Below are 27,322 nucleotides of genomic sequence, written 5' to 3' on the forward strand. Positions count from 1 at the left end.
CAGTGCATCATATGGTGGCTGGTGGAGTATGTATGTATGTATGTATGTATGTATGTATATTTGGATGGATGGATGGATGTAGATGTATATGTATGCAGAAACAAAAATTTACATGTGTCTTTGTGTAACCTATCCAAGAACAATAGATTGCATTTCACGGTATGTGTACAAATAATCAATCACCTGCTATATCAACATACTTATAATTTATCCAAATTTATAGATATATAACAATGGTAAGCTCAAAATTACAAATGAAGCATGTGTGTGGATAAAGTTGGTGTCTTCCCACATTTCCTGGAAGTCACTCTTAATAATACGGGTTGAAGGACAGGTGATATCACTTTCAGAGATCTTTGTATTCCCTCTTAAAGGATTCAGGGGGTGATAATGATGGGACCCATTATTATAAGTGGGAGCAGAGTTTTCTCACATATCCTAGTTTGACTGTGTGTGTTTGTAAAAACTTTAGTTTCTATATTTGTGTGTAAATTAACATATTCACAGTGGCACTGCGAATTGTGTGTACTGCTGTGGGGTGGAACGTATAATCGTACTTTCCTCCATCTGGCAATGCTACTTTTCCTGTTTCTTGCCATGGGGCAGTGGTCTTATTGAAACACTCAAGACTACTATTTCAGTATATTGAACTTATATTTTTAATCCAATGAGAGATCGTATAATTTTACACTAAATTAATCAGGAATTATTTGGTATCTCATTTGTTCAGAAATTTCTCCATTGAAGGGTCACAAAAAAATTATATTCAAACTTGTTCGTTGTGCCTAGCTGATAGGTAATACACCTGTTATATTATTCCCCCCAGGGGCTCAGCATTCATTTGCTGAGTACGAGCTTGGCGACCCCGGGGTCCTGAGCTGGGGACTGGTCTGGGCCGACAGTCTCCTGTCACCGTAACCCCCGGACATGCTTCAGCGACCACCGTATGGCGCGGCGGTGGAATGTTGTGTGCTGCGGGGAATGGTAATCTTGGCTTTTGACTGCCTGGATTGCGAGGAAAGCCAACCTCTATAAAAAACCCTCAATCTTACGGTGTGCTCCGCGCCTATGAGATGCATGGCTGTTGGGGTGGAACAGTCGCAAGCGGGCAACCTCTGGGGCACCTGCCGCACCCCAGTTGTATACGGCTTACTCAGGCACGCGGGGCTCTGTCTGAGCGGACCTGTAGTTCCCTAGCTGCTCGTGGGACCGCAATGGACCCTTCGACCTCTACATTTCCCCCTACCAGTGGATTGGGTGGGCCACTGGTAGGAAAACACACCCCATCGAAAAAGCGACTTCGTGCTGTGAGTCCTCCAGCTCCTGGTGTTGCTAGAGATTTATCAGACTGTCGTAACAGAGCACATGCTGATAATCAGAATGTGTTTTTTATTATTAAACGGAAGGAGGGTAGCTTTGAGAGGGTTTCTCCCTTTTACATCCACAAGGGTCTTGAGGGTATTGCAGGAACACTGAAATCTGTGAAGCGACTGCACAATGGGACTCTGTTAGTTGAGACTTCTAGTTCCCATCAAGTCGCTTCTCTTCAGAAAGCAACCTGTCTCGGAGAGTACGTTATCGAGACCGAGCTCCACTCCACTTTGAATTATAGTAAGGGTGTTGTGACATGTAGGGACTTGGTGGATATCTCCACAGACGAGTTAAAATCTGAGTGGGCTGATGAAGGTATTGTTGACGTGCAGCATATTATGAAACGAGTCGATGGGGACCTCGTCAAATCTGACTCGTTTATTCTCACGTTCAGTTGCCCAAGACTCCCAGAGCATGTTAAAGCGGGGTTCTTACGTTTGCCAGTACGACCATATTTCCCCAACCCAATGCGCTGTTTTAAATGTCAGCGCTTTGGGCATACTACGTTGGGGTGCAATGGGATAGCCACTTGCGGTAAATGTGGTCAGCCTGCCCATGAAGGAGCTGATTGTTCATCGCCTGTGAAGTGCGTGAATTGCTCTGGGAGTCACCCTGTCTGGAGCCGGGTCTGCCCCATCTATCTCGAAGAACGGAAGATACAGGAGATCAAAACATCTAAGCACATCCCCTATGGTGAGGCCAAGAAGCTCTTTAAGGCCATGCAACCTCCTGTGTTTACGACATCTTTTGCTTCCGCTCTGAAAAAACCGGTACAAATGGCCACTGTTGCTACGCAAACGGAGGTTGCTAGTGTTAGCACTAATACCTGTTTTTGCCAGTGCACTTGTGCTGCTGCGGTTGTTTTGAAACCTGCAGCTCTCCCCACAACATCGGACAAGGCTGTGGTTGCTGACATTGGGGTACTTCCTGCCTCTTCCCATATGGCGCCTTCTGCCCAGGCGAGTAAAGCTCTAACTGCTGACAAGGCTCTGCATTCTAAGCCCCCCAAGACAAAGACGCCGAAGGTGAAGGTTTTGCCACCTGAGGAGACTGGTCAGGGTCAGTCCGATGACGAGGCCATCATACTGTCTGACATCTCCCGTGGGTCGTCATCGGAGCTGATGGACATTGATCTCGACCAGGGGCGATCTTCTCGCCCCAGGAATAAATCCCCGGCCAGTACGGGCTCTCCTCCAAAACACAGAGGCAGGGTGAAAGTTCAGCCACCCTGATCACTGGCTCCCATATTACAGTGGAACCTGAATGGGTTCAGGACGCATGTGGCCGCATTACAACTCCTTGTATGAGAGTGCCCTTTGTGCTTATGTCTCCAAGAGACACATTTTCGGGCCACTGATGCTCCTTCTTTACGGGGCTATACCGTATATCGGAACGATGATCTGACTGGGAAAAGGGCAAAGGGTGGTGTTGCGGATTTTGTCCGTGACATGCACCCTTCATCTGAGCTCCCTCTCGTTACAGACTTGCAAGCAGTTGCAGTTGACCTTCTTGTGGGTCACAGGCTCACAGTCTGTTCACTTTACTTACCACCTCAGGATGCGATAGACTCTGAGGCTCTCACAGACCTTATTAGCCAACTCCCCCGCCCATTTCTTCTTCTGTGGGGCTTCAATGCTCATAATGTCTTATGGGGCTCTTCGACTACTTGCCCCAGGGGTCGCATTCTGGAAAGCCTCATGCTGTCTGAAGAACTGTGCATCCTCAACTCTGGTGCTCCCACTCATTTCTGTACTGCTTCTGGGTCGTCATCAGCTATTGACCTTTCCTTTTGCTCTCCAGCACTCGCGGATTCTGCTCTGTGGGAGGTTGCTGCTGACCTCCATTCAAGTGACCACTTCCCCCTTTGGATTCGCCTCCTGGATGAGGCTGTGGCATTACCAGTGCCACCCTGGTGACACCTCTGCAGAGCTGACTGGACACTTTTCAGCCAACTGGCTGTTTTGGAACACCGTGCCAGCGTCCACGAATGGGTAGACCATGTTACAGCCGTGATCTCCCATGCTGCTGAATTGTCAATCCCAAGGTCATCCGGTCATCCCAAGGGGCATCCTGTCCCTTGGTGGACCACTGAGTGCCGCTCGGCCATCCGAGCCCGCCGTGCAGCTCTGCGCCACTTCAAGTGCCGTCCCTCAGCTGACAATCTTGCGGCCTTTCGGGTGGCAAGGGCCAAAGCGCGGCGAGTGATTAAAGAGCAAACGACGGTCATGGCAATCGTTCTTGAACTCCATCTCCCGCTCCACTAGTTCTACGAAAGTATGGGCAGCCATCTGGAGGATTTCCGGGAAACTCGGCCAGCTACCTGTCACGGCATTGCTGCATCAGGGAAGTCTTCTCACGACGCCGAAAGACATAGCCCAGACACTGGCCATGCATTTTGCGGCATCTACCGCCATTATTAACTGTGATCCAGATTTCTGCCGCTACCATACTGCCATCGAGAGGGGTCACTTGGACTTCCGGTCTCCAAATTCTGAACCCTACAATTGCCCCTTCACAATGTGGGAACTGGATTCGGCGCTGTCTGTGGTTCATGATACTGCGCCTGGTCATGATCAAATCCGGTACAGCATGCTGCAGAGTTTGTTACTGCCATCCAAGGAAGTTATCCTGAATTGTTTTAATATGATATGGTTATCCGGCACATACCCTGACTCGTGGAGGGAGGCGATTTTGATTCCCCTCCTCAAACCGGGGAAGGACCGAACGCATCCCGGTAGTTATCGGAGTATTGCTTTGACGAGCTGTGTCGGGAAGATGTTGGAACGCATGGTCAACTGTCGCCTGGTTTGGCTGCTCGAGACCAGGCAGCTCCTTAGCCCCTCTCAGTGTGGCTTTCAGAGATGTCGTTCCACTATAGACAACTTGACCCTGCTTGAGGCGGCCATCCAGCAGGCCTTCCTACGTAACCAGCATTGTCTAGGTGTATTCTTTGATATTAATAAGGCGTATGACACTACTTGGCGCCACCTTATCCTCAATCAACTCCATGAGTGGGGCTTTCGTGGCCGTCTCCCCATCTTCATTCGCTCCTTTCTTTCCCACCGCCTCTTTCGATATCGGGTTGGTACTGTGTTTTCTGATTTGTACGTGCAGGAGAATGGTGTTCCTCAGGGAAGCGTTTTAAGTGTCACCCTCTTTGCCGTCGCCATTAACAGTATCGCGTCCACTATCCGGAGTCCTGCCCAATGCTCCTTGTTTGTGGACGATTTTGCTGTTTTCTGTTCTTCCTCTAGTCATGTCACTGCTAGTCGGCAGTTGCAGCTTATGATAAAGCGGTTAGAGGCATGGACTGCGCAGACGGGTTTTACCTTTTCTGCAGCAAATGTGTGTGTGTTCATTTTAATCGTTCTCGATGTCTTTTTACCTCCCCTGAATTGCATCTGAGGGACACCATTCTTCCTTTTAGAGACACTGTGAGGTTCCTGGGCCTCACTTTTGATTCCAAGTTGTCGTGGTTGCCTCACCTTAAAGACCTCAAGGTGCGGGCCCTGAAGGCACTGAATATTTTGAAGTGTCTGAGCCATCGGTCCTGGGGAGCAGATCGGGCGCGTCTGCTGCAATTTTATAGGGCTTTCGTCCGATTGCGTCTTTACTATGGTTGCACCGTGTATGGGTCAGCAAGGCCTTCGTATCTGAAGATTCTTGACGCAGTACACCATGAGGGTATCAGGCTGGCCACTGGTGCCTTCCGTACCAGTCCCATCCCCAGCCTGTGTGCTGAGGTAGGGGAACCGCCGCTCGCCATCCGGCGGAAACTCCTCATGGTGCGACGGGTGTGTCAATTCCTTGCCTGTCCTACCTCCCCTGCGTACCCTACCGTTGCCCGACTGCCTATGGAACGTCTCTTTTCCAGTCGTCCCAGAGCAACGAGACCATTTGGGATTCGTGCCAAGCATTTGCTTGAGTCCCTTGGTGTGGAACGTGTGGCCCCCCAACGACAAGGTTTTACCCGCTTGCCTCCCTGGTTGATCCAGAGGCCCAGCGTCCTTTTAGACTTGTCGGAGTACCGGAGGAGCTGCACTCCTGTGTTTGTTTTTACCTCCTTCTTTTCCGATATTTTACACCAGCATCCCGCCCATGTACCAGTATTTACGGATGGCTCTAAACAGGGGGACTCTGTTGGTTGTGCTGTTGTTTTCCCTGATCGAGTCGTCAAGTTAAGACTTCCTCCGGCGTTTACCATCTTTGATGCCGAATTGTTTCCGATCTTGCGGGCTTTGGAGCAGATGAGATGTGTTCCCAGTCTTAAGTTCCTCACCTGTTCTGACTCCCTGAGTGCCCTTCAGACCGTGCAACACTTGTACCCAGCGGATACGGTCGTCCAGAACATCCATGATGCCCTACTCCACCTGCAACGGCAGGGGAAGGAGGTTTCTTTCTGCTGGGTGCCGGGGCACGTGGGTATTAGGGGAAACGAACTGGCGGATGTGGCTGCCAAAGATGCATGTTCCCTCCCTCATGTTGTTGAATGTGCCGTCCCCCTCCGTGCTGTTACCTCCCTCCTGCGTTTTCGTGTTATGCGTCAATGGGAAGAGGAGTGGCTGGCAGTCGGTGACAATAAGCTGCGTCTGGTCAAGGCCACCACGTGGCCATGGCGTACATCCTACCAGTCATGCAGGCGGGATGAGGTTCTCCTCACTCGCCTCCGCATCGGGCACAGTCCCTTAACACATGGTTTTTTACTCCGGCAGGAGGACCCCCCAATCTGCAGTGCTTGTGGCGTCCAGATTACTGTCCGTCACATTTTACTTGACTGTCTTTTATTCTCTGACCAGAGGGCGGTGGTTTCCTTGCCACCGGATTTGCCCTCTATTTTGCAAGACGACGCAACGTCTGTGGTTAAGGTCTTACGGTTCTGTGTCCTGTCCAATTTGTTGCCTCGGATTTTAGGGAGAGGATTTTAATGTGCTGCTGGGTGACTGGCTCACCCAGATTTTAGGTAAGAGGTCCGCCAGTCACTATTACCTCCTTCTTTCCTTTCGGTTTATGTTCTCTTTTCCTTGTGTTTCCTTTCCTTTTTTAGTGCGTTTCTTCTCCTCTCGTTTTGCTTCTGTCTGTGAGGATGTGGCACTGCGTCAGGTCTGTTTCTTTTAGCCGTTCTCCTTGTTTGCTGTCCGTCTTAGTCCCTTCACTACCTCTGTTCCTGTTTTTATGTGTTTGGGCGCTGATGACCACGCTGTTTAGCGCCCGTTAACCTCAAAAACACACACACACACACACACACACACACACACACACACACACACCTGTTATTGTATTGCTGGTAGCACAGTTGGTGGAATTGAGCATGAGTAACAGGAAGAGCTAGTGTGAGCCACCAGTGCTACACTCCAGTGTGAACGTGTTAATGCACAAATGATTTGTTAACCTTATTTGTTCTGTAACACGTAGTTCAGGACTTGGATGGGTGGCCTCTGTGTATTATACCTGAATTATAAATCTGTCTCTGATTTCAATACTTAAATTGCATTTTTTTTCTCTTTTGATTCAGTTATTATGGAGGACTCCATGAAACCATATGATGGAAACAGAAATGATTTCCAGCCTATTGCAACGTTTGAGTGTCGTGGGATTGAATTGATTGGCATTAGACCAGGTGTAAGTACTTTTATTTAATTAAGTGCTAAGTTTAATGGGAGTAAATATGGTGCAATTGTTAAAGAAAGCTACTCACTGTGTTGGGGAAACGCTGAACAGTAGTACACCTGGCCCTCTCTTCACTCCCACTTCTCCACCCTCACAGTGGTGCTGCATGCCAACTGGACTTTAAGATGAAAGCAAGTTCAGCTACTTGTTCACTTCTCTATCTAATGTCTACATTGTGAGTGGTTCTCTGTATCTTTATATCATAAACAGAATGTTCTATAACCGTGAAAATGACTACAAGGAATTCGTGAAAATTTCTTCAGTTCAGAGAATTGATATATCTTTCTGACTTTTTCACATACTGTATTGATTCATAGTACGGCGTACTTGTAAACTCCATGAAACATTCTGAAAAATTAGTACAGATCAATGGACAAGAACAATGTAACAAATGATACAGTATTTGAAAGATAAAGTCTCAAAGTTTTTTTTGCACCCTTCATCACACAGCACACATCTAATCTGTAGTCCAGTTATGCCCATCCCTGACTCAGCATATAAAAAATGACAGTAAGAACAGCTGCTGCAATGTGACGCTGGCCGGAGTAGCCGAGCAGTTCTAGGTGCTACAGTCTGGAACCACGCGACCGCTACGGTCGCAGGTTCGAATCCTGCCTCGGGCATGGATGTGCGTGATGTTCTGAGGTTAGTTAGGTTTAAGTAGTTCTAAGTTCTAGGGGACTGATGACCTCAGAAGTTAGGTCCCCTGGTGCTCAGAGCCATTTTTTGCAATGTGACGTTGCAGGTCTAAGAGTTTCTGTGGTAGATGACCTGCAATTTATACAGCTTAATTCTTCAGGATTTTCCAGACTATTGGTTGGGGGATTTTCAGTTCTACACTAGCTCGATAGTAAAGTTTCTGTAACTTCGCGACATCACATCCCACACACGGTCCGTTGTCTATTCTGACAAGCATGCTCGTCCTGAATTTTTTGTGTCACACAACCAGCCATCATCTTCGATATTCTTGTAGTACTTCACAATACTATTTTAAACTGGTGGTGTCTTATGAAACTTGCCATGAAAAACTCTTTACATATTCACTACCAATTGGCAGTGGGCAAATTCTAGCACACAGGAAGCTCTCTCTGCATGGCTCACTGATATTTTCAGCAACTGTGCGTAGTGGAGCCCCTGCCAGGAGCTTTCCAAACTAACTTGCCATCACTGTGTTTGTCTTTCACATGCTGTATCATATACTGTGTTAAGTTTAACCATTTACCTATTCCAATTTTTAAAAATGTTTCATAGACTTCATGTACCTTGTATTTTATTACCCTATGGAAAAATTAAAATGGACGCATGCCTAAATACTCAACAGAATGACTGTTGTTTGTCTCGAAATTTACAGTGTTTTTGCATTTAAAGTTGAAGTTATATGATAGAGGAACAAAGAAAAAAAAATTGTTTTGTTTTCAGATTTATATATAAGGAATGAATGGGAAATTATTTTATCATCCAATAGTATCCATTTGACACCATGCTGGACAATATGGGGCGTCCCAAGAGAAATGGTCAGTATGCAGGGATATGACAGGAACATTCATTCAAAGCAAAAAAGTCTGGACGCTAAAAGCCGTACCTGAAGATACATGAGCTCTTCTTCATCCTCAGTACTGTAAAACAAACCTCTTCTACTGCAAGCTCTTTGCTTTCCATATTTTGAGAGGTGGTAGTATGGACCAAAACAAGGAAAAAAAGTCCAGTAAACATGGGCTAGAATGTGCATGCCTTAAGAGCTATAAGCAACTGTTCATGTTTGCTACTGTGAAACAAATCTTCCATTAAGCAAGTGGTCATTGCTCTTAAGGCATGCATTTGATAGTCCATCTTTAGTAGATTGTTTTCCTTTGAATGATATTTCCTGTCATCTCACTGAATATTGACCATTCCCCCTGGAACAATGCTTTCTCACCTAGATATGAGAAGAACAGAACTTTTCTGAGCTGTATATAACAAAACAAGTCATCTGTAAATGAATTCCCTCAATATAAAAGTTTTAATATAAGAGTAATAGGTATTATAAAAATTGTTGGACTTCAGAGTTTTTGAAAATGGATGTTGGGAAATACGAGGGCTATCCACAAAGTACATTACGTTTTCATTTGTGTCCGTTAGGGGCAAGGCTAGCATGGCCATCTTGGTGTCATGGTATTCCGCCACTCAGTCGGCATCCTGCCATGCTAGTGAGAGGTTCGTGCTGTACTCTGTTGAGTTACTGTGGCAGTTTGAAATGTCAGCGTTAATTGAAAATGCCACGAAGTGTGAAGTGCGTGCTGTAATAAGGTTTATGACTGCAAAAAACTGTACACCGATAGAAATCTATCGGCAGCTTTGTGAAGTGTATGGTGACTACATAATCACTGAAGGTGGAGTGCGTCAATGGGTCATAAAATTTAAAAATGGCCGAACTAACGTTCATGACGAAGAGCGAAGTGGAAGACCCAGCATAGTGACTGCCGAACTTGTCGAAAAAGTCGATGCCGCGGTCCGTGAAAACCGTAATTTCACAATAATGGAACTCTCTATGAGTTTTCCATAAATTTCATGAAGTTTGTTGCATGAAATCATTACCAAAAAGCTTGGTTACCGCAAGTTTTGTGCAAGATGGATACCAAAAATCTTGACAGAGATTCACAAAAATCAGCGAATGGCTGCAGCGTTAACGTTTTTGGACGCTTACGAGAAAGATGGCGACTCATTACGCACTCGCATCGTTACTGGTGACGAAACATGGGTTAAGCATGCAAACTGCGAAACAAAATTGCAGTCAATGCAGTGGGGGCGCACACAAACCCAAGAAATGCATGCAGACAATGTCGGCAAGGAGGGTGATGGCGACTGTCTTTTGGGACAGAAAAGGTGTGATTTTTGTGGATTTCCTGGAAAGAGGCACTACAATAAACTCTCAAAGGTATTGTCAAATTCTGCACAACCTCAGAAGAGCAATACAAAACAAGTGCAGGGGAAAGTTGGGCTCAAAGATCATGCTGATTCACGACAACGCCCGGGCCCACATGGCAAATGCCAATCGTGAAGTTCTCGAATCTTTTAAGTGGGAGTTGTTTCCTCATCCGCCGTATAGTCCCAACCTGGCACCGAGCGACTTCCACTTATTCCCAGCAATGAAGAAGGGGTTGGCTATGCAGCGTTTTGATGACGACGCACAGCTTCAAGAAGAGATAACCACATGGTTGAAGGCGCAGGCGGCCGAAATTTACGACGAAGGAATTTCCAAGCTCATCCATCGCTACGATAAGTGCCTTAATTTAAATGGCAGCTATGTAGAAAAGTAGTATTTAAGTGTGGCTTTCATCTGTATATAATAAAAAAAATTTCCAATACTTTATTTATTTTTTTGGATAGCCCTCGTATTAAGGTTACTGTAGATGAAGGCATGCTAAGTATTTGGGAACAAAGTATGTGGTGTGAAGAATCTCAAAATAACATATGTGAAATGAAAGACATTGTTTTTCCAGGCAGATTTAGGTTGTGCAGTGGTTGCACTGAGAGATGTGACATTTTGGCAGCACCGTAAGAAATGTCTAGTTTCCTAATTTACCCTCTGGAATAGCCCTGGCTCATGGGTCTTGCTCCCGCCGCCTCCCCAGGGGGCTCACAACTCTTTTGTGAGTATGTGCTTGGCTACCATGGAACCCCAGCCTTTGCAGCATTACTTCGTTTCTGTGCATTCCTTCTCGGCCACAAAGCCCTTCGTCGTTATGGAGAACATAGAAGACAATTTTGGGGGAATGGCAGCCATGTCTAAAATGAAAAGTGGGTCAGTTTTGATCAAAACAGCATCCCCTTCCCAGCCATGAGTGCTGCTCACTCGTAACAAGCTGAGTGATGTACCGGTGACTGTCACTCCTCATAATAGTCTAAATATGATTCAGGGCGTCATTTTCCACGGAGACTTACTCCTGCAATCTGACGATTGCTACGCACCAAGTTGGAGTGATGGGTTATACACTTCGTACATTGTGTCCCTCGTAGGGGGGCGAAGGACAGTAGGGTTGCTATTGGTGCCTTCAGTTGGGCCTTTGAAGGCGATTCATTTTCTGAATAGGTTAAGGTAATGGTATACCAATCCTGTGGGGTCCTGCCCACTTGTCTTGTATAGGGTGACTAAAGGCTCCTTTGTTCTCAGATTGCTATACAACAATTCAAACAAATAACATTAATAGTTATATTTCAATAATTTGACAATACTTAGCTTTGTATTTAGAACAACTGTTGCAAGTGATGGGTGACATGCAAACAGTAATGTTCTTCACTATAGACAAAGTCCAAACAAGCAATGGATATGGATCACTAATAACTGATATTGTAGCACTCTCTGCTAATCTGTGGTAATACTGTCCACTTACGTCCGGCCTAGGCTGGCAGGAGCGACACTTATATTCACTTCGGCTAGATGCCGCTCTTATCGTGGTGACATCCTGGTCAGCACGCTATTGGCCGTCGTCGTAGTCTCACCACCTTCTCTGGTCTTGCATTCTTCTTCCCTGTTCCGGCGCTTGGGGTTACACTAGAACAAATGCAATCTGAAACTGTATGTTACCCCCCCCCCCCCCCATGTGGTGCTTCAAGTGTTTGAAATTCAAGTGTATGTCTTTGTGTTGCAACCCTAGCCACCATCTGTAGAGATTGTGGGCGACTTCTGCTTGAGAATGCTCCTTTCCAGCCATTGATCTTTCCCTCTGCTGCCCTTCTCTTCTCCCACCCATCCACAATTACCTGTGTGGTAGTGACCACTTCCGATCTTCCTGTCACTCCCATGGACACCTGCCCAGATGGACTCTCAACAGTCACTGCTTTCGCTTCTGCTGTTGCCCTTGGCTCCCTGCTGCATGGAGATATCAATGAGGCAGTCCAGAATACAACTACTGCCATTTTTTGGACTGCTGATTCAGCAATTCCCTGCTCCTCGGGACCGTCCTGATGGAAGACAGTACTTTAGTGGTCATCAGAAATCGTAGACCCCATTAGACATAGGCGGGCTCTCTAGTGCCATTAACGGCACCCATCGATGGAGCATGTCATTGCCTTTAAGCGGCTCTGTGCCAGTGTCTGCCACCTAGTAAAGCAACGGAAGTGAGAATGCTGAGAACTGTAAGTTTCAACCATCAGACCCTGTAGCTCTCCTTTGCAGATTTGGCCAAAGATCAACTGTGTCTACAGATACCAGACACCTGCAGATGTGCCTGGTATCCCCTTGAATGGAACTGTCTACACTGACACAGATGCCGTCACCAAAAATTATGCTCAAGCCTCTGCATCTGAGAATTATCAACCTGCCTTTGATGTCCTGAAACAGTGGGTGGAGCAAAAGTAATTGCCTTTTACTACACACCACCAAGAGTCAAATAATGCTCCATTCAGCAAGTTGGAATTTGTCAGTGTCCTAGTACACTGCCCTGATACAGCCCCACAGCCACATCGAATCCACAACCAAATTCTGAAGCACCTATTAGTCTATTGTCAGCATCAGATCCCTGCTATCTTTAACTGCGTCTGGAGCAAGGGCGAGTTCCCATCACAGTGGTGAGAAAGCATCATCATCTCAGTACTGAAACTGGGCAAGCACCCTCGAGAGAGGGACAGTTATTGCCCAGTTAGTCTCACCAATATTCCCTGAAAGTTTCTTGAACATATGATGAGCCGGCGGATGTATTGTCTTCTTGCATCTAGGGGTTTTCTGGCTCAATCCCAGGGTGGTTTTCACCAAGGTCGTTGCAGTACTGATAATCTGATTTACGTGGAGTCTGCCATCTGAATAGCTTTTGCTCGACATCAGCACCTTATAGCTGTCTTCTTTGAAATGCAATAAAGGCTTATGACACCACATGGTGATACCACATCCTCAATACCTCAAATAAGTGAGCTCTCCAGAGTCAGCTCTGGATTTTTATACAAAACTTCTTGTCTCATCATATTTTCGGGTTCAGGTTGGTGCCTCCCACCGTCCCCGTATCCAAGAGACTGGGCCCTGCAGGGCTCTGTATTAAGTGCCCCTCTTTGTAATAACAATCAATGGTCTAACAGTAGCTGCTGACTCCTCACTGCCACCCTCCTTGTACACTGATGACTTTTGACTCTGCTATTGCACCTCTAACATGGGTGTTGCTAAACATTGACTGCAAGGTGCCATACAAAAGATGCAGGCATGGTCCTCCACCCACGGCTTTTGATTTTCAGCTGCCAAGACTCATGCCATGTGCTTCTGTCAGTATCTTACCTTTCACTGACAACCAGAACTTTACCTTGACAACCAACTTCTCAGTGTGGTGGGGACTTACTGCTTTTTAGGACTGGTCTTCAATGCTCAGTTGACGTAGGTTCCCCACATTCTCCAGCTTAAGCAAAAGTGTTTTCTGCCCCTTAGTACACTTTGCTGTCTGAGTGACACCAGCTGGGGTGCAGATTGCAGTACCCATCTGCAGCTTTACAAAACCCTGATACAATGCCATCTTCATCCTGGGAGTGTGGCATTACAGTTTGGTATCACCCTCAGCATTGTAGATACTATATCAGATACACCACTGTGGGGTTAGACTTGCGGAAGGTGTCTTTTGAACTATTCCTGTGAACAGCTTACATCTGGAGGCTAGGTACCCTTCAATGGTTTGTCAATTATGCTACACATGTTCACAGTTCCCGTAAACATCTTAAATACCTTCTGCTGTTTACAAACACAGAAATCCGTCTCCCGCAACAGCAGCCTAGATGAGGGATTATGATTGCAACCTGTCTCTGGTACCTCCTCACTGAATTCCAGTTGTTTTTTCTACCACTTCTCCTCCAGCCACATTCATATACACCTTGATGGTGCATCCCTTGGCCAAAGCTTTGTCTTGACCTATCACAAGGTCCAATTGGTCTTACGCCGTCAAGTTTTAGGGATCTGGAATGTGGAATGGCACACTCTGACTTCACCAAACTAACTACGGGTGATAAAGGAGACTACGAATCTGCGGAGGTCCTCCATGCAGGCCCCTCACTAGGACTCTATCATCCTTTGCCGGCTCTGCATCAGCCACACTTCGCTGTCTCATGTCCATGTCCTCCACTGTGAGGACCCACCCGCTCGGTTGTTGTGGTTACTGTTTGATGGTGGTTCACATTTTGCTGACTGTCCCAACCTAGGTGCCCTGCAGCGGATGCTTAATCTCCCTGACTTGCTACCGCTGGTGTTAGGAAACAATGCCTCAGTGCTTACACACAAAAGGGACTTTTACCAATCTGTTTAAGGGAGGGCCACTTAGCTTTATCAGCCCATTGGCAGATCACTTTGTTGCCTCCTCTGCCCAGACTACACTGCAGCTCTTCGGGCTTCGTAGTCCACCCTGGCCCTTGTGTATCTTTTATCTATCTGTGGTTCTCATGCTCTGTCTGCATTGCTAGTCTGTTCTAGACAATTTTTGAGTGGGGTGTGTCTGGTAAGTTGCAGGGAGGGGGGTGGGGTGTATTTCCCCTCATTGCACTCTTTCAGGGCTTGTGGCTGCTCTGCACTTGGGGCACCTTGCTTGCCTTTTTTGCTATATCTCCCTTTTGTCTTTTTTGCCCCTTATCTCATCTTTGTTGATCTTTGATAGACCTTGGGATTTTCTTTCCCTGGGCTTTATGCAGTAGGCCATCTCTAATGTACAGTTATGTAGACTTGTCTGTTCGAGGAAAAAGGGACTGATGACTTAGTGGTTTGATCCCTTTAACCAACCAACCATGGGCCATGAAGCATATAATTTGCAAGGTTGTACTTGAACGATATCCACCACATTGGTGGTGGTAAGCACCCCTTAAGATGTTGATTTCCACTTGTGGGAGTTAATCTAAAAAAACCATTGGGTTGTATAAAGTCATCCATTACTCTTAAGTGAGGCCTTCTGCTGTGTAGTTGCACAAAAAACCACTGTTATATTCATCTGAACATCATACTAAAGGAAAAATTCACAGTGAACGTTAGCAGTCTTTGTATACATCGAACTTTTGTTGCCATATAATAAATTATGGTACTGACATTTTTGTTGGAAAAATACTAATACATTGTGTGTTAACTTTCAGGGTGGTTGGATTGTAACAACAAAGAGGAATAATAGCACTTTCACTGATATCAATCTTGATGAAGATTATGTAGAATACAATGAAGAAGGTGTTTTAAGTATTTTGGATTTTGAGTGCCAAGTTAGAAGATCCTGAGTGAAATAAGTGTGTTATTATTGTACTGTGTTCAAATAAATTCTTAATATGTATTAAAAAACATTGATTTATTGTTCGTGTAGAGGAGATGTTGAGTTGCAGACAGGCACAGTGAAAAGACAGCTAAACATTTAACCTTTCAGCCAAAAGGCCTCCTCCTAAAATAGGAAATACACACACAGGCCGTACTGCGACTGTGCCTGGTGAGAGTAGCAATCTGGCATGAGTAGTGGGGATAAGGAGGTGGCATCGAGTGATGGATAGCAGGATAGGGGTGGGGAAAAGGTGCAGGGCTGCTTGTGGAAGTATTCAGCCGCGTGGTGGGAACAAAGTGGGACTGATAGGTGCAGTCGGGACATTTGGGAGGGGCTGAGGGGTGAGGGTGCGAATGGAGAGAAAAGTAGAGAAGGGGGAAAAACTAGTGGGTGCATTGGCATCATAGGAGGTTCTGTAGTTCTGGAATTGGAGCAGGGAAGGGGATAGATTGATGGAGGACAGGGACTAACGAAGGTTGAGGCCAGTGGTGTTACGGGAACATGGGAGATACTGCAGGGAGCGCTCCCACCTGCGCAGTTCGGAAAAGCTGGTGGTGGTAGGAATAATGGCACAGGCTGTGAAACAATAGTTGAAGTGATGCGCATCATGCTGGGCAGCATGCTTAACAACCAGGTGATCCAACTGTCTCTTGGTCACAGTTACGCAGTAGCCATTAATGTGGGCATACAGCTTGTTAGTTGTCATGCCCACGTAGAATGGCACAGTGGTTGCAACTTAGTTGTTGTTTCTTTACCACACAGTGCCCTGCTCATCTGTCAATGCCATCTGCCTTACACTGACATCCCCAATGCACATGTTCTTGCTGCTATTGAACTGTACCTTTCCCAATGCCCAACTGAGTCCAAACCTACGACCTCCTTCCTGGTCACCATGATCAACTAACTATAATCTCACCCACAATTACTTCTCCTTTGAGGGCAATGCCTACAAACAAATCTGGGGCACAACAAAGTGCAGGTGCATGGCACCATTCTATGCCAACCTGTTCATGTGCCATCAAGGGGAATCCTTCCTCACCATCCAGAAGCCCAAACTCCTCACCTAGTTCAGATTAACTGATGACAGCTTGGTGATATGGACCAAAGATGAGAATACCCTATCCACATTGCTCCAGGACCTCAACACCTTCTCCTCCATTTGCTTTCTCTGGTGCTCCTCAATAAGCCATCTTCCTCAATGTTGAAGACTGCCTCAAAGATGGCTACATCAGTAGCTCTGTCCGTATCAAACCTACCAACTGTCAGCAATACCTCCACTTTGACAGCTGCCACCCATTCTATATGAAGTCCCTTGCGTGCAGGCAAGTCACCCATGGTCATCACATCTGTAATGATGAGCAGTCCCTCTCCAGATATACTAAGGTTCACACTGAGACATTCACAGATCGAAATTACTCTCCCAACCTTGTACAGAAACAGATCTCCCATGCATTGCCTCTCTAGTTGCCTACAGCCTCCCACATACCCACTGTCTGGCCACAAGCAGCACTTCTCTTGTGACTCAGTATCACCCAGGACTGGAGCGACTGAATCACATTCTCTGCCAGAGTTTTGACTACCTTTCGTCATGCCCTGAAATGAGGAATATCCTTCGCATCCCTCTCACAGTGGTATTCTGCCTCTTGCCAAACCTACACAATATTCTTGTCCACCCCTACTCCAAGACCGAGCGAGGTGGCGCAGTGGTTAGCACACTGGACTCGCATTCGGGAGGACGACGGTTCAATCCCGTCTCCGGCCATCCTGATTTAGGTTTTCCGTGATTTCCCTAAATCGTTTCAGGCAAATGCCGGGATGGTTCCTTTGAAAGGGCATGGCCGATTTCCTTCCCAATCCTTCCCTAACCCGAGCTTGCGCTCCGTCTCTAATGACATCGTTGTCGACGGGACGTTAAACACTAACGACCACCACCACCCTACTCCAATCCTGATCCTAACCCCATGCCTCATATCCCTGCAATGGACCTAGATGGAAGATTTGTCCCATACATTCTCCCACCACCACATACTCCAGTCTGGTCACAGACATCTCCTATCCAATCAATGGCAGCACTACTTGTGGAAGTAGTCAACCAAGTTTTCTGTCTGAATGGCCACCACCAGACTGTGGTGAAGAGAGAGCTGGTTCACCGAATTTCTGAGCATGCTGCCCAACATGATGCACTTCACTTCAATGACTGCCTTACAACCTGTGCCATCTGAATCCTATCCTCCTACCAGTACTAGGTTCTGAATCTGCTAGGTGGGAACTGTCCTTACAATATTTGGTACTTTCCTGTAACACTCCTGGCCTCAGCCTTCACTAGTCACTGTCCTTCACCTACCTATCCCCAGCTGCAGCACTACACAGCCTCTTATTCCACCAACGCATGTACTAGTATTTTTCCCCTTTTTTCTTTTTCGAGTCCCCCCCTCCCCCCCCCCCCCCCCCCCCAACGGCCCAAATTCACCTAGCAGCCCTCCCCTGTCCTCACCATATCCCTAAATGCACCTATAAGCACCTTCTGCCAACACTACCCTACCCTACCCTACCCTGCTCTCTCTCTCTCTCTCTCTCTCTCTCTCTCTCTCTCTCTCTCTCTCTCCCCCCCCCTCCCTCCCTCCCTCCCTCCCCATCCCATGGTGCCTTCTTACCCCCACTGCACAGACCAGATTGCTGCACCCGTCAGTTGCAGACGCAGTCGCAGTCCAGCACGAACGCCTGGAGACAGTGGCCATGTGCTTGTGTGAATGTGTGCATCTTTCTATTTCAGAAGAAGGCTTTCTGACCAAAAGTGTAAATATATAGCACTTTTTAGTGGTGAGTAACAATCTACCCTTTTTTGTAATATTATTGTTATTCCATCCTGGACTTCCCTTTATTTAATTCATTCTTCATATGACTAGTTGCTGAAGATCTCAGATGTGCAGGAAACTTTGGTTTCTACATCATCACAAGCATTTAAAAATAATTAAGATAAAATATTCTATTCAGTTCGAACCTAAATATTAGTTAACATTACCTGAGTTTTCCATTGTTGCTTGGCAGAACATGAGAATATTCTTAGTGTTGGCAAAATTTGTTTTATTTTGTCATGGGCCCGCTTCCAGCATCTCCATCATCAGGTGCCAACTGTTGTCACCTGAAGATGGTCCAAGAAGCTGAAAGCTAGTGCGTAGCAAAATAAAAATAATTTTGCAGAACTGTAGGCAAGTGTTTTCTTTTTAATATCATATAAATTTTAGTATTTGTTAAAGTAGTGTGCACTCCTCCCCTAATATTCTGATTTCATAGCCCAGCAACCACTTACTTACCAGAAAGAATTTTGCTCTGTAGCTGAGTGTGTGCTGAATTGAATCTTTCTTTCAGATTAAAACTGTGTGCCAGATCTGGGCTCGAACCTGAGATATCTGCCTCCTGTGGGCAAGTGCTGTATTGACTGAGCTATACAAACACGACTCACGATCTACCATAACAGCTTCACTTCTGCCAGTAGCTCATCTCCTACCTTCCAAACTTCATAGAAGTTATCCTGCATACCACTTATTTATCTTCACTACTATTTGTTACTATGGAAGAAATGTCAAACAATTGTCCACACACCTATAACATATCTCCAATTCATACTTCATGTTGTTAGCAAATAAATACTTACTTCCTCACTACAGATTCTTAAAGAAAAAGTGGACATGTATTGGAATGACAAAGATTCAGCTTCTATTGACAAATGTGATGCTGTACAAACACAAAATTATGATCCAGTACATACTCTCTCAAAGTGTGCCCTGTATTCGGAAAAGGAAATTAAACTGACACCTACAAGGAGATACATCAGTAGATTCATTGCATTTATTATATCAATTTTTATCTGATCACATCAACCAAGTAACTAACCTATTACCCACTTAGATGCGCTTATGAGCCTGTCTGGGTCTCTGCTAGGTACAGCAGAGGAGTGCAGGACCAAGAGCGCCCTGTTTGACTTGGCTAGCATGGGCACAGAGGGTGAGCTGTGCCAGATAAGGACAGGTACAATGCAGAAGGTGGGAGGGACGTGCACGCTGGTGGCAAAGTGACACTTTCCAACCACTGAAAATACCTTCGAGATATATGAGAAATACCAAAAACTTAATATAATGGGGACTCAAAGTATATGAGGGTATCAAATTGTGCGTCTTAACTTCAAACCCCGCACCCTTTCCCACGGGGCTCACATCTCTTTCGTGAGTACAGGCTTGGCACCATGGGCCCCTAGTCCTTGCAAGCCCAACTTTCCTGTTTTTGCTGCAATTCTGCCCTTCTGCCATTCTTCCTTCCTCTCTGCCTTTTCATTGAATGGTCTTCTTAGTGGTAGTTGTACTTGGATCTGGTTTGTGATGTTGGACACTAGTTTTCTTTGCTTCTGGCACTCTACAAATTTTCATTGCTAACTATATGGTTCCCTTGTTGTGTTTGACTTTCCACTCCTTTTCTAAATTTTACAGAAATGCAAATCATGCAGGGAAAGTCCCCAGTGTGGCGTTAATTCCTCCTTTTGTGCCTTCCTCTGTTTGCACCCATCCTTTCTCGCAAAAGTGCTATGCTCAAAACCCAGCATGGTAGCCATTCTGTTTTGGGGACGGGTCGGGGGTTGCATGTACTTGTTCATTGGTAGCCCTGTGACCATGCAGGGACCACACTGTTGGTGTCTGAGTTGGAAACTCCCCACACAAGCCTAGGAGTACGTGCCTGTCGTGGCTGGGGCACGGGGACTACGGGCAATGGTTTACTGGCCAGGTAATGGTTGCTGTGGCTGGGTGGTGCTCACGGAGAGAGCCCCTGTTCGGAGTGGGTGGTACCATGAAGGAACAGTCGCACATGAAGTGAATTAAACTTACTTTCTCTGGTGTTCACAAGGCCCCAGCAGTCTTTTTCAGATGGAAGAGAGTATTACAATGCAGAGAGATATGACCCAATGATATTTCCTTCCGTGGCTACTGTGGGAAGAGGGACAAACCAGATGTATGGGAATGAAAGAATTCACCCAGTACTTTGTACGTACTCAGACCGATTAGTATAGTTTTACTGCAGTGGAACCTTTGTTTGTCATCGAAAACATTGAAGACAGATTTGAGGAAGTTGAGTCTCTAGGAAAAATGCAATATGGTTCACTGTTAAGTAAAACTTCCTTAGCTGACCAATCTACAGCTCTTCTAGCATGTGATTGTCTAGGTGACATACCTGTGACCATTGTGCCACACAAAACTTTAAACATGGTTCAAGGAATCATCTTCCACAGAGATCTTATGCTCCAAACAGACAATGAGCTCAACTAATCTCCAGCAGCTAGGCATACATTTTAGCAGTCGTACAAAAAGGACTCAGTGATACAGGTGCCTTTATCTTAGTATTTGAAGGGAATGTCCTCTCAGAGAAAGTTAAGATCACTGTGTAAAAGTGTGATGTGGAAACATATGTCACACCATCCATCAGGTGCTTTGGATGTTTATGCGTATGTCATCCCATTGCACGATGGACACAAAATGCAGCAACTGTAGGTGATCACTCCATGAAGATGGTCCCTGTGAACATCGACCTGCGTTCAACTGTGTGGAACATCGGCCTCAACATTCATCAATTTTCTCGGTTTTCAAGAGATAAAAGAAGATCCAGGAATACAAATCTGTAGTCTGTAGACCACCTGTCATACTGAGGAATGTAAGAATCATGAACGCCCACATCCTATGGCTATGATGATCACTTGCAGTGGCATTATGACCCCCCCTCCCTCCCTCCCTCCCTCCCTCCCTCCCTCCCTCCCTCCCTCCCTCCCTCCCTCCCTCCCTCCCTCCCTCACACACACACACACACACACACACACACACACACACACACACACACACACCCCTCAATCTTTCCCAACCCAGATGTCCAACCGCCCTCCTCTCCCATTGTTCCTGAGTGCCTTCTTTGGGAACCACTTTCTGCAACCGGCAGGAGAAGCGTTCTCCTTTATTGTTTACTGGTGATGGGGCTCACTGTCAGGATATCTCTCACTCTCTGGCAACACCAGACTGCATGCCCAGTGCCAAACAGTGGATAAAGGTAAGGTGAATATATTTTCTAGACTCAAATTCGGGACATTAACATATTTCCTAGGCCCAAATCCCAGGACACATTAAAAATTTTGCAAAATAGGCTATATTTATTTATTTACTTATTTATTATATGAGAAGAAGGCTTCAATTAAATGTAATAAATACAAAATATCAATTAAATTTTTTACAAAGAAAAGCACATTTACATTGTATTAATACCTTCTAAGATGAATGAGTGTGATCAGGGCAACTGTATTTATCAGTCCTATGAATTTTCTTTATCAAGTCTGTATTTTTCAACAACATATGAAAAAACTCGACACAAGTTTCATCATAATTTATTCTACTTACTAACATTGCTTTCATGGTTTCTACAGCCAACTGTATTTTGTCACTTGTCCATATATTGTTCATGTGGGAAAATACCCTTTCAGTAGCAGCATTAGTTCCAGGAAGGCAGAAAAGAAACTCAGCTTGAGTACATTTGAGAATGACATATGATTCTGGCTGAAATGAGAAATCATCTCAACCCATCTTTGACCTGGAACGGTGTTGTTAGCAGTCCATTCAATGATTTTCTCAGTGGTTACAAACTGTTTGACGCTGACATACTCATCATACATTACATTTTCTGCAAACTGAACATATGGCACAGTTTCGCTAACTAGAGAAGTAGTTCTTTCAATGTCATCCTATACAAGTATTTGATTCAAGGTAACCCAATTGTAGCAGTCCAAGTTCTGGAAACTTTTTTCAGTCCACTTTTTTAAGTAGGATAGAGCAGTTTCATAGAAAAATAATACAGCACCATGAAAACTCTTTACCTCTGCTGGAAGCAGACCTGCCTCTGTTTCAAGAGTTTCAAGAATTGTTTTAACTCTTGAGGGAAGGAACTGGTCTTCAATTTTGGACTGCAATGTGGTTTTCAACTTACTAATACAATCAGCCACTTCAAATATAGTGACATGAAATGATGAAGCCTGACTGTGAACAAAGTATAGCCGTACTTCAGACAAAGGGTTTTCAAAGAAATTTTGAAGTAACAATGGACACTTTTTTTCAGATTGGAAGTATGATTTTAGAGGTTTAAACATTTTGATGACTCGCTCAAAAGCACGCAACGGTGCTAACCATCTTGTTTGAGCATAACCCAAAATCATTGCAAAATCTGTTTCAACAAAGCTGCAAAAATCCTTCAGAATTTCAACTCTCACAGTGTATGATTTGAAATACAGAAATATTTTGGAAACTACTATTTCTATATCTACAGGCAAAATATCAGTAGCTGCTCGAACAGTATTATGCAGTATATGAGCAGCACAACCAACCCCTATCAGTCTATGACCAAGTTCCACTTGTAGTTTAGTAAAAACATTATTCTGACCTTTTCTTTCAGCACCTCCAAAATTGTAATTAGTGTTATCAGCACACAGTCCAACAACTTTTTCTTCTAGGCTGTTTTTTCTGAGGCAGTCTGTTAAATAGCCACTCACAATAGTAGATGTTTCCCCAGGCAACGATTCTTTCTGCAATTGTTCATTGAAGGAGCACTTGTGCTTCTTTGAACTCATTCTTGCGAAGAAGTATTGTTATTGTTATTGATGAGGAAAAACAACTAAATTTATCAAACGTAATATACCATAACACGACGTGACACAAAATTCAATCTGATATAATATGGCGCACACAGATGACAAATGGTAGTATTCTAGAGACCAGCATACACTGCACTGGTGACACCAAAGTCAACGAGAGTGTATATTACTTTTCGTCTGTTCGAGTTACTTTGTATTTCGTCTGCATGTTTGCCATAAAACCTCCTCTGCCTCTTCCATGGCTATCAGAAAATATGCAGATTTCTTCCTTCTTCTGTTCGAGTTACGGTTAGAACCATTTCGACCGCGTGAATGCGTTCGAGTGCGACTTTTTCCCAGTTGCCGTGGTATCTGACTGCTCATTAGTTGTTCGAACTGCGGCCAACACGTGTTTGCACAGTAGAAACAGTTTGATAACGGTTTCGACAATTTGTCGTACCCTCTTGTCAAAACATTTCCCACCATAACTAAAACTAATAGTAAAATATACCGATACAGGTGAAATGAATGTCTAATTCAGGACAAATTGGGTCATGATTGTTAGTTTCGGGACAAACAGGTGTCCCGAATTACCTTTGAAAAAATTCGGGACACACACACAAAAATCGGGACTGTCCCGAAAAAAACGGGACGGATGGTCACCTTACTAAAGGAGACACAGCCTGCGAGTCCCTGGGCTGTCTGCTCTTAATCTGTAACTGTGCTCAGTGTAAATAGTTCCTTGAATGAACCTTGCCCATCAATGGTTATGAAGAAACAGAAGAGTAAGAATTGGGATGAGGTGCCAGATCCCCCCACACTGTCAGATTCTGAGTTGATGTTTGTGGATGTGGTTCCATCCCTACTGGTGACAGGCAGTGACCCTGCAGCCTGACTGGTCCTCCTGGGCCCTTCATGCTTAACTTGGCTACCAGTCATGTGACCATTCAGTGGAATTGTAACATGTACTACCGTGACCTGCCAGAACACCACCATCTTCTCTACTCTTCTTCTGTGGTTTGCATTTCTCTCCAAGAAACACACTGCACTGGTGACCACCCTCCAACACTCCATGGTTAGCATCCATTCTGTCAGAACCATGCTGGTCCCAAGAGGGCATCAGAAGGGATCTGTGCTTCGGTTCATACAGATATCAGCGAATGTGTTCCCCTTCTTACCTCATTGGAGGCAATAGCAGTGTGGGTGCAAACCACCTCAGTGATTACCATTTGCAACATTTACTTACCTTCAGGCAGGCCACTTACTTACATAGAATTGACCGCATTAATCTGTAACCCACCTCCCCCCATCTTTTTTTTTTCTCCTGCTTGGGGACTTCACTGTACACCACACCTGTGTGAAATACCACTTTGTTTGGTAGGGGTCTTCTAGTTGACCAGTTTCTCATAGACCACGATCTGTGCCTCCTCAGTGATGGTTCTCCTACCCATTTCAGTGCCACCTGTGGCACATTTTCAACTGTTGATCTAACAATCTCTTCCCCTAATTGTATGGCTTTGCTACATTGGTCACTGTATGATGACCTTTGTGACTGTGACCACTTTCTGGTGATGCTGTCATTTCCTTGTCACCACCAGATAGACCAACTACCACATTGACCTCTTCACAGAACCAGCCGGCCTTTGTATGCCTCTGCTGCTGTTACATTCACCACGTCTCTGGTGGACTGTGTTGATGAGGTTGTGCAAGGTGTCTCATACTTGATAATCCACACTGCTGGGATTGCTATTTCTCTTTCTACAGGTTGCCCCACTGTCAGCCACTGCCATGGTGCACCAAGGATATTGCAGTAGCTATTAAGGATTACCAACAAGCCCTGCAATGATTCAAACGACATCCTTTGCAGACTGACCTTATCACTTTCAGGTGACTTTGTGCTAAGGCATAGTTTGTCTGATCAAAAACAGTAAGAAAGAATGCTAGGGGGCACTATGTCTCCTGCCTGGGAACACACGCCTCTTCATCTCAGGTGTGCTACAAGCACTGTGGTCTTATGGGCTGTCAGTATTCCACAGCTGTTCCGGGTCTTGTGCTACAGGGTGGTCTTCGTACCGATTCTTCAGTTCTTGCAGAACACCTTGCGACCCACTTTGTGACAGCATTGGTGTCCTCTTCTTATCCAGTTACCTTTGCACTGCAAAAGCAACAAGTTGAAGACATTCGCTGGAAACTCCTTTAATCTTTTGCCTTGTCCCATGACACAGTCCCAGTTCCTGATTCAATTCGCAATTGGATGATCCATCTCCTGAATGTTCCCAAAAGGTAACATCTCCTCAGTGTCTTAAACTGCCTTTGGTTCCAAGGTCAAGATACCTTCCCCTTGGAATGAAGACATAGCATAGTTGTCCCAGTCTTTAAGCCAGGCAAGCACCCAATGTCTCCCAACAGTTACTGGTCGAATAGCCTGACCAAGATACTCTGTAAGCTGCATGAAAGTATGGTTGCCCACAGATTATGCTTGATTCTTGAGTCACAGGCCCTTTTTCCTCCATGACCAGTGTGGTTTCGGAGACAGCCATCTGCTTAAGTTGGAAACAGCAATCTGACATTGCACTCTGTTTTTACCAGGTTGCTATCATCTCTTACACACACGGCTCTAAAACTTTTACATCTGCTGGGTTTCGGAAACATGTTGTGTCTTGACAGCAAAACTGACAGCCGTTAACAGAGCCCTCCATTTTTTAAACGGGTCTCCCTTAACTGTGTTTTAATATGTAGGACTCAATGAGCAGTCTCCAGGCTATTGACCAATGCTATTCTTGCCACCTTTTGGTCTCCACTATTCATGACCTTTACACTAACCTTTGTCATGCTTCATGCTCAGTTGTCTTTTTTCTGGGTTCCAAATCATGTGAGTATTCTGGGGAATGAACTGGCTGACCATCTGACTAGAGGAGCACTTACTTGCTCCCTGTTCACGTTGCTGATTCCAAGTGTGGACTTGAGGATGACCATGAGATCACTGCTCACTTGGAAATGGATCACCATCTGATGAGCTACTGCCCCATCTAGTAAATTCGGCACAATCAAGGAGCATGATGCTCTTCCTTCCACTTCTTCCAGGAGGAATCCACAGACCTATTTCATCTCTGCATCCGTCATACCAGGTTAACCTACAGTTTTCTTTTGTGTAATGAGCCATCCCCACATTGTACTTATGGATTCTTACAAACAGTAGCTCACATCTTGGTGGAATGCCCCCACCTTTCGGCCATCTATGTCAAGTGTCAACTTGTGGATACTTTGCCTCTCATATTGGGGAATGATTCACAAATGGTTGAACTTGTTCTCATTTTTCTCTGTGGATGTCCTTCATCTTGATTTTATTATCGACAGTACAAATGATGGCCATTATATTTTTAACTTTATCGCTTTTACTGTTATGAATCTCCTGACTGGATCAGAAAACAAAAAACAATTTTAGTGGACGACTCTACTTTCGGGTGCATCACTCGTTGTTTGAGGGACTGATGACCTTGTCGTTCAGTTCCTTACCTCCCCCAACTAACCAACCAACCTTGACTTCATGAGCTCTTTGCAGCATTGCACTTCACTACATGACCTAGAGTTCACAAGTAACACAGCATTTTGTAAACTATGATTTAACACTCATCTTAGTTAAACTACTGGCAGACCAATACAGCCACAATCTTGGGTGGGTCAAAATGTAGTTTATAAATGCTATAAACACATAATAACCTGGTTATGCAGAAACATAAATAGTACCAGAGTAATGACATCTTTAATCAATACAATTTCATCAAATGAACTAGCGCACAGAGTCAGTATGTGTTCCCTTATATTTTTCGCATTTCCTGAATTATGGTTTGTTTTAGCTCTAAATTACATTCATGTGCTGAAAAGGTAGACTGAATCAGGCCATTATGTAAATTGGCCATGATTCAAATCTGATATGTGCTACCTATGAACTGAGTGAAACACAAGAAAGAGTAGAAGTTTGTGTACCTTTCGGATTGTGTAGTTGGAGTGATATGAGACCCCTGATACGTCTAGATAAGACTCTGACAGGTGACACATAAGCATCCTGTCTGATCACCTGCATCCATTCATGTCCATTGTGCAGTCCGATGGACTTGGGCAATTCCAGCAGGACAATGCAACACCCCACACGTACAGAATTGTTACGAGGGGATCCAGGAATGCTCTTCTGAGTTTAAACACTTCGCTGGCCACCAAACTCACCAGACATGAACATTGTTGAGCATATATTGGATGCCTTGCCACATGCTGTTCAGAAGAGATCTCCACCCCCAAGTACTCTTACGGATTTATGGACAGCCCTGTAGGATTCATGGTGTCGATTTCCTCCAGCACTACTTCAGACATTAATCAAGTCCATTCCATGTCGTGTTGCGGC

General features: G+C 45.2%; 1 protein-coding gene across 1 annotated transcript in view; it reads left to right on the forward strand.

The window, feature by feature from the left end:
* The window catches only part of LOC124721994 (UPF0587 protein v1g245604), a 125,603-nt gene extending 110,303 nt beyond the window's left edge, over positions 1 to 15,300 (forward strand). The window contains exons 5-6 of the mRNA XM_047247166.1: positions 6,884 to 6,990; positions 15,103 to 15,300. Coding sequence (XP_047103122.1) covers positions 6,884 to 6,990; positions 15,103 to 15,237 — 242 coding nt within the window. The 3' untranslated portion in view covers positions 15,238 to 15,300. The remainder of the gene's footprint in view (positions 1 to 6,883; positions 6,991 to 15,102) is intronic.
* Positions 15,301 to 27,322: the final 12,022 nt, after the last annotated feature.

This window comes from Schistocerca piceifrons, chromosome X (genome assembly GCF_021461385.2).
Source record: "Schistocerca piceifrons isolate TAMUIC-IGC-003096 chromosome X, iqSchPice1.1, whole genome shotgun sequence".
Lineage (NCBI taxonomy): Eukaryota > Metazoa > Arthropoda > Insecta > Orthoptera > Acrididae > Schistocerca > Schistocerca piceifrons.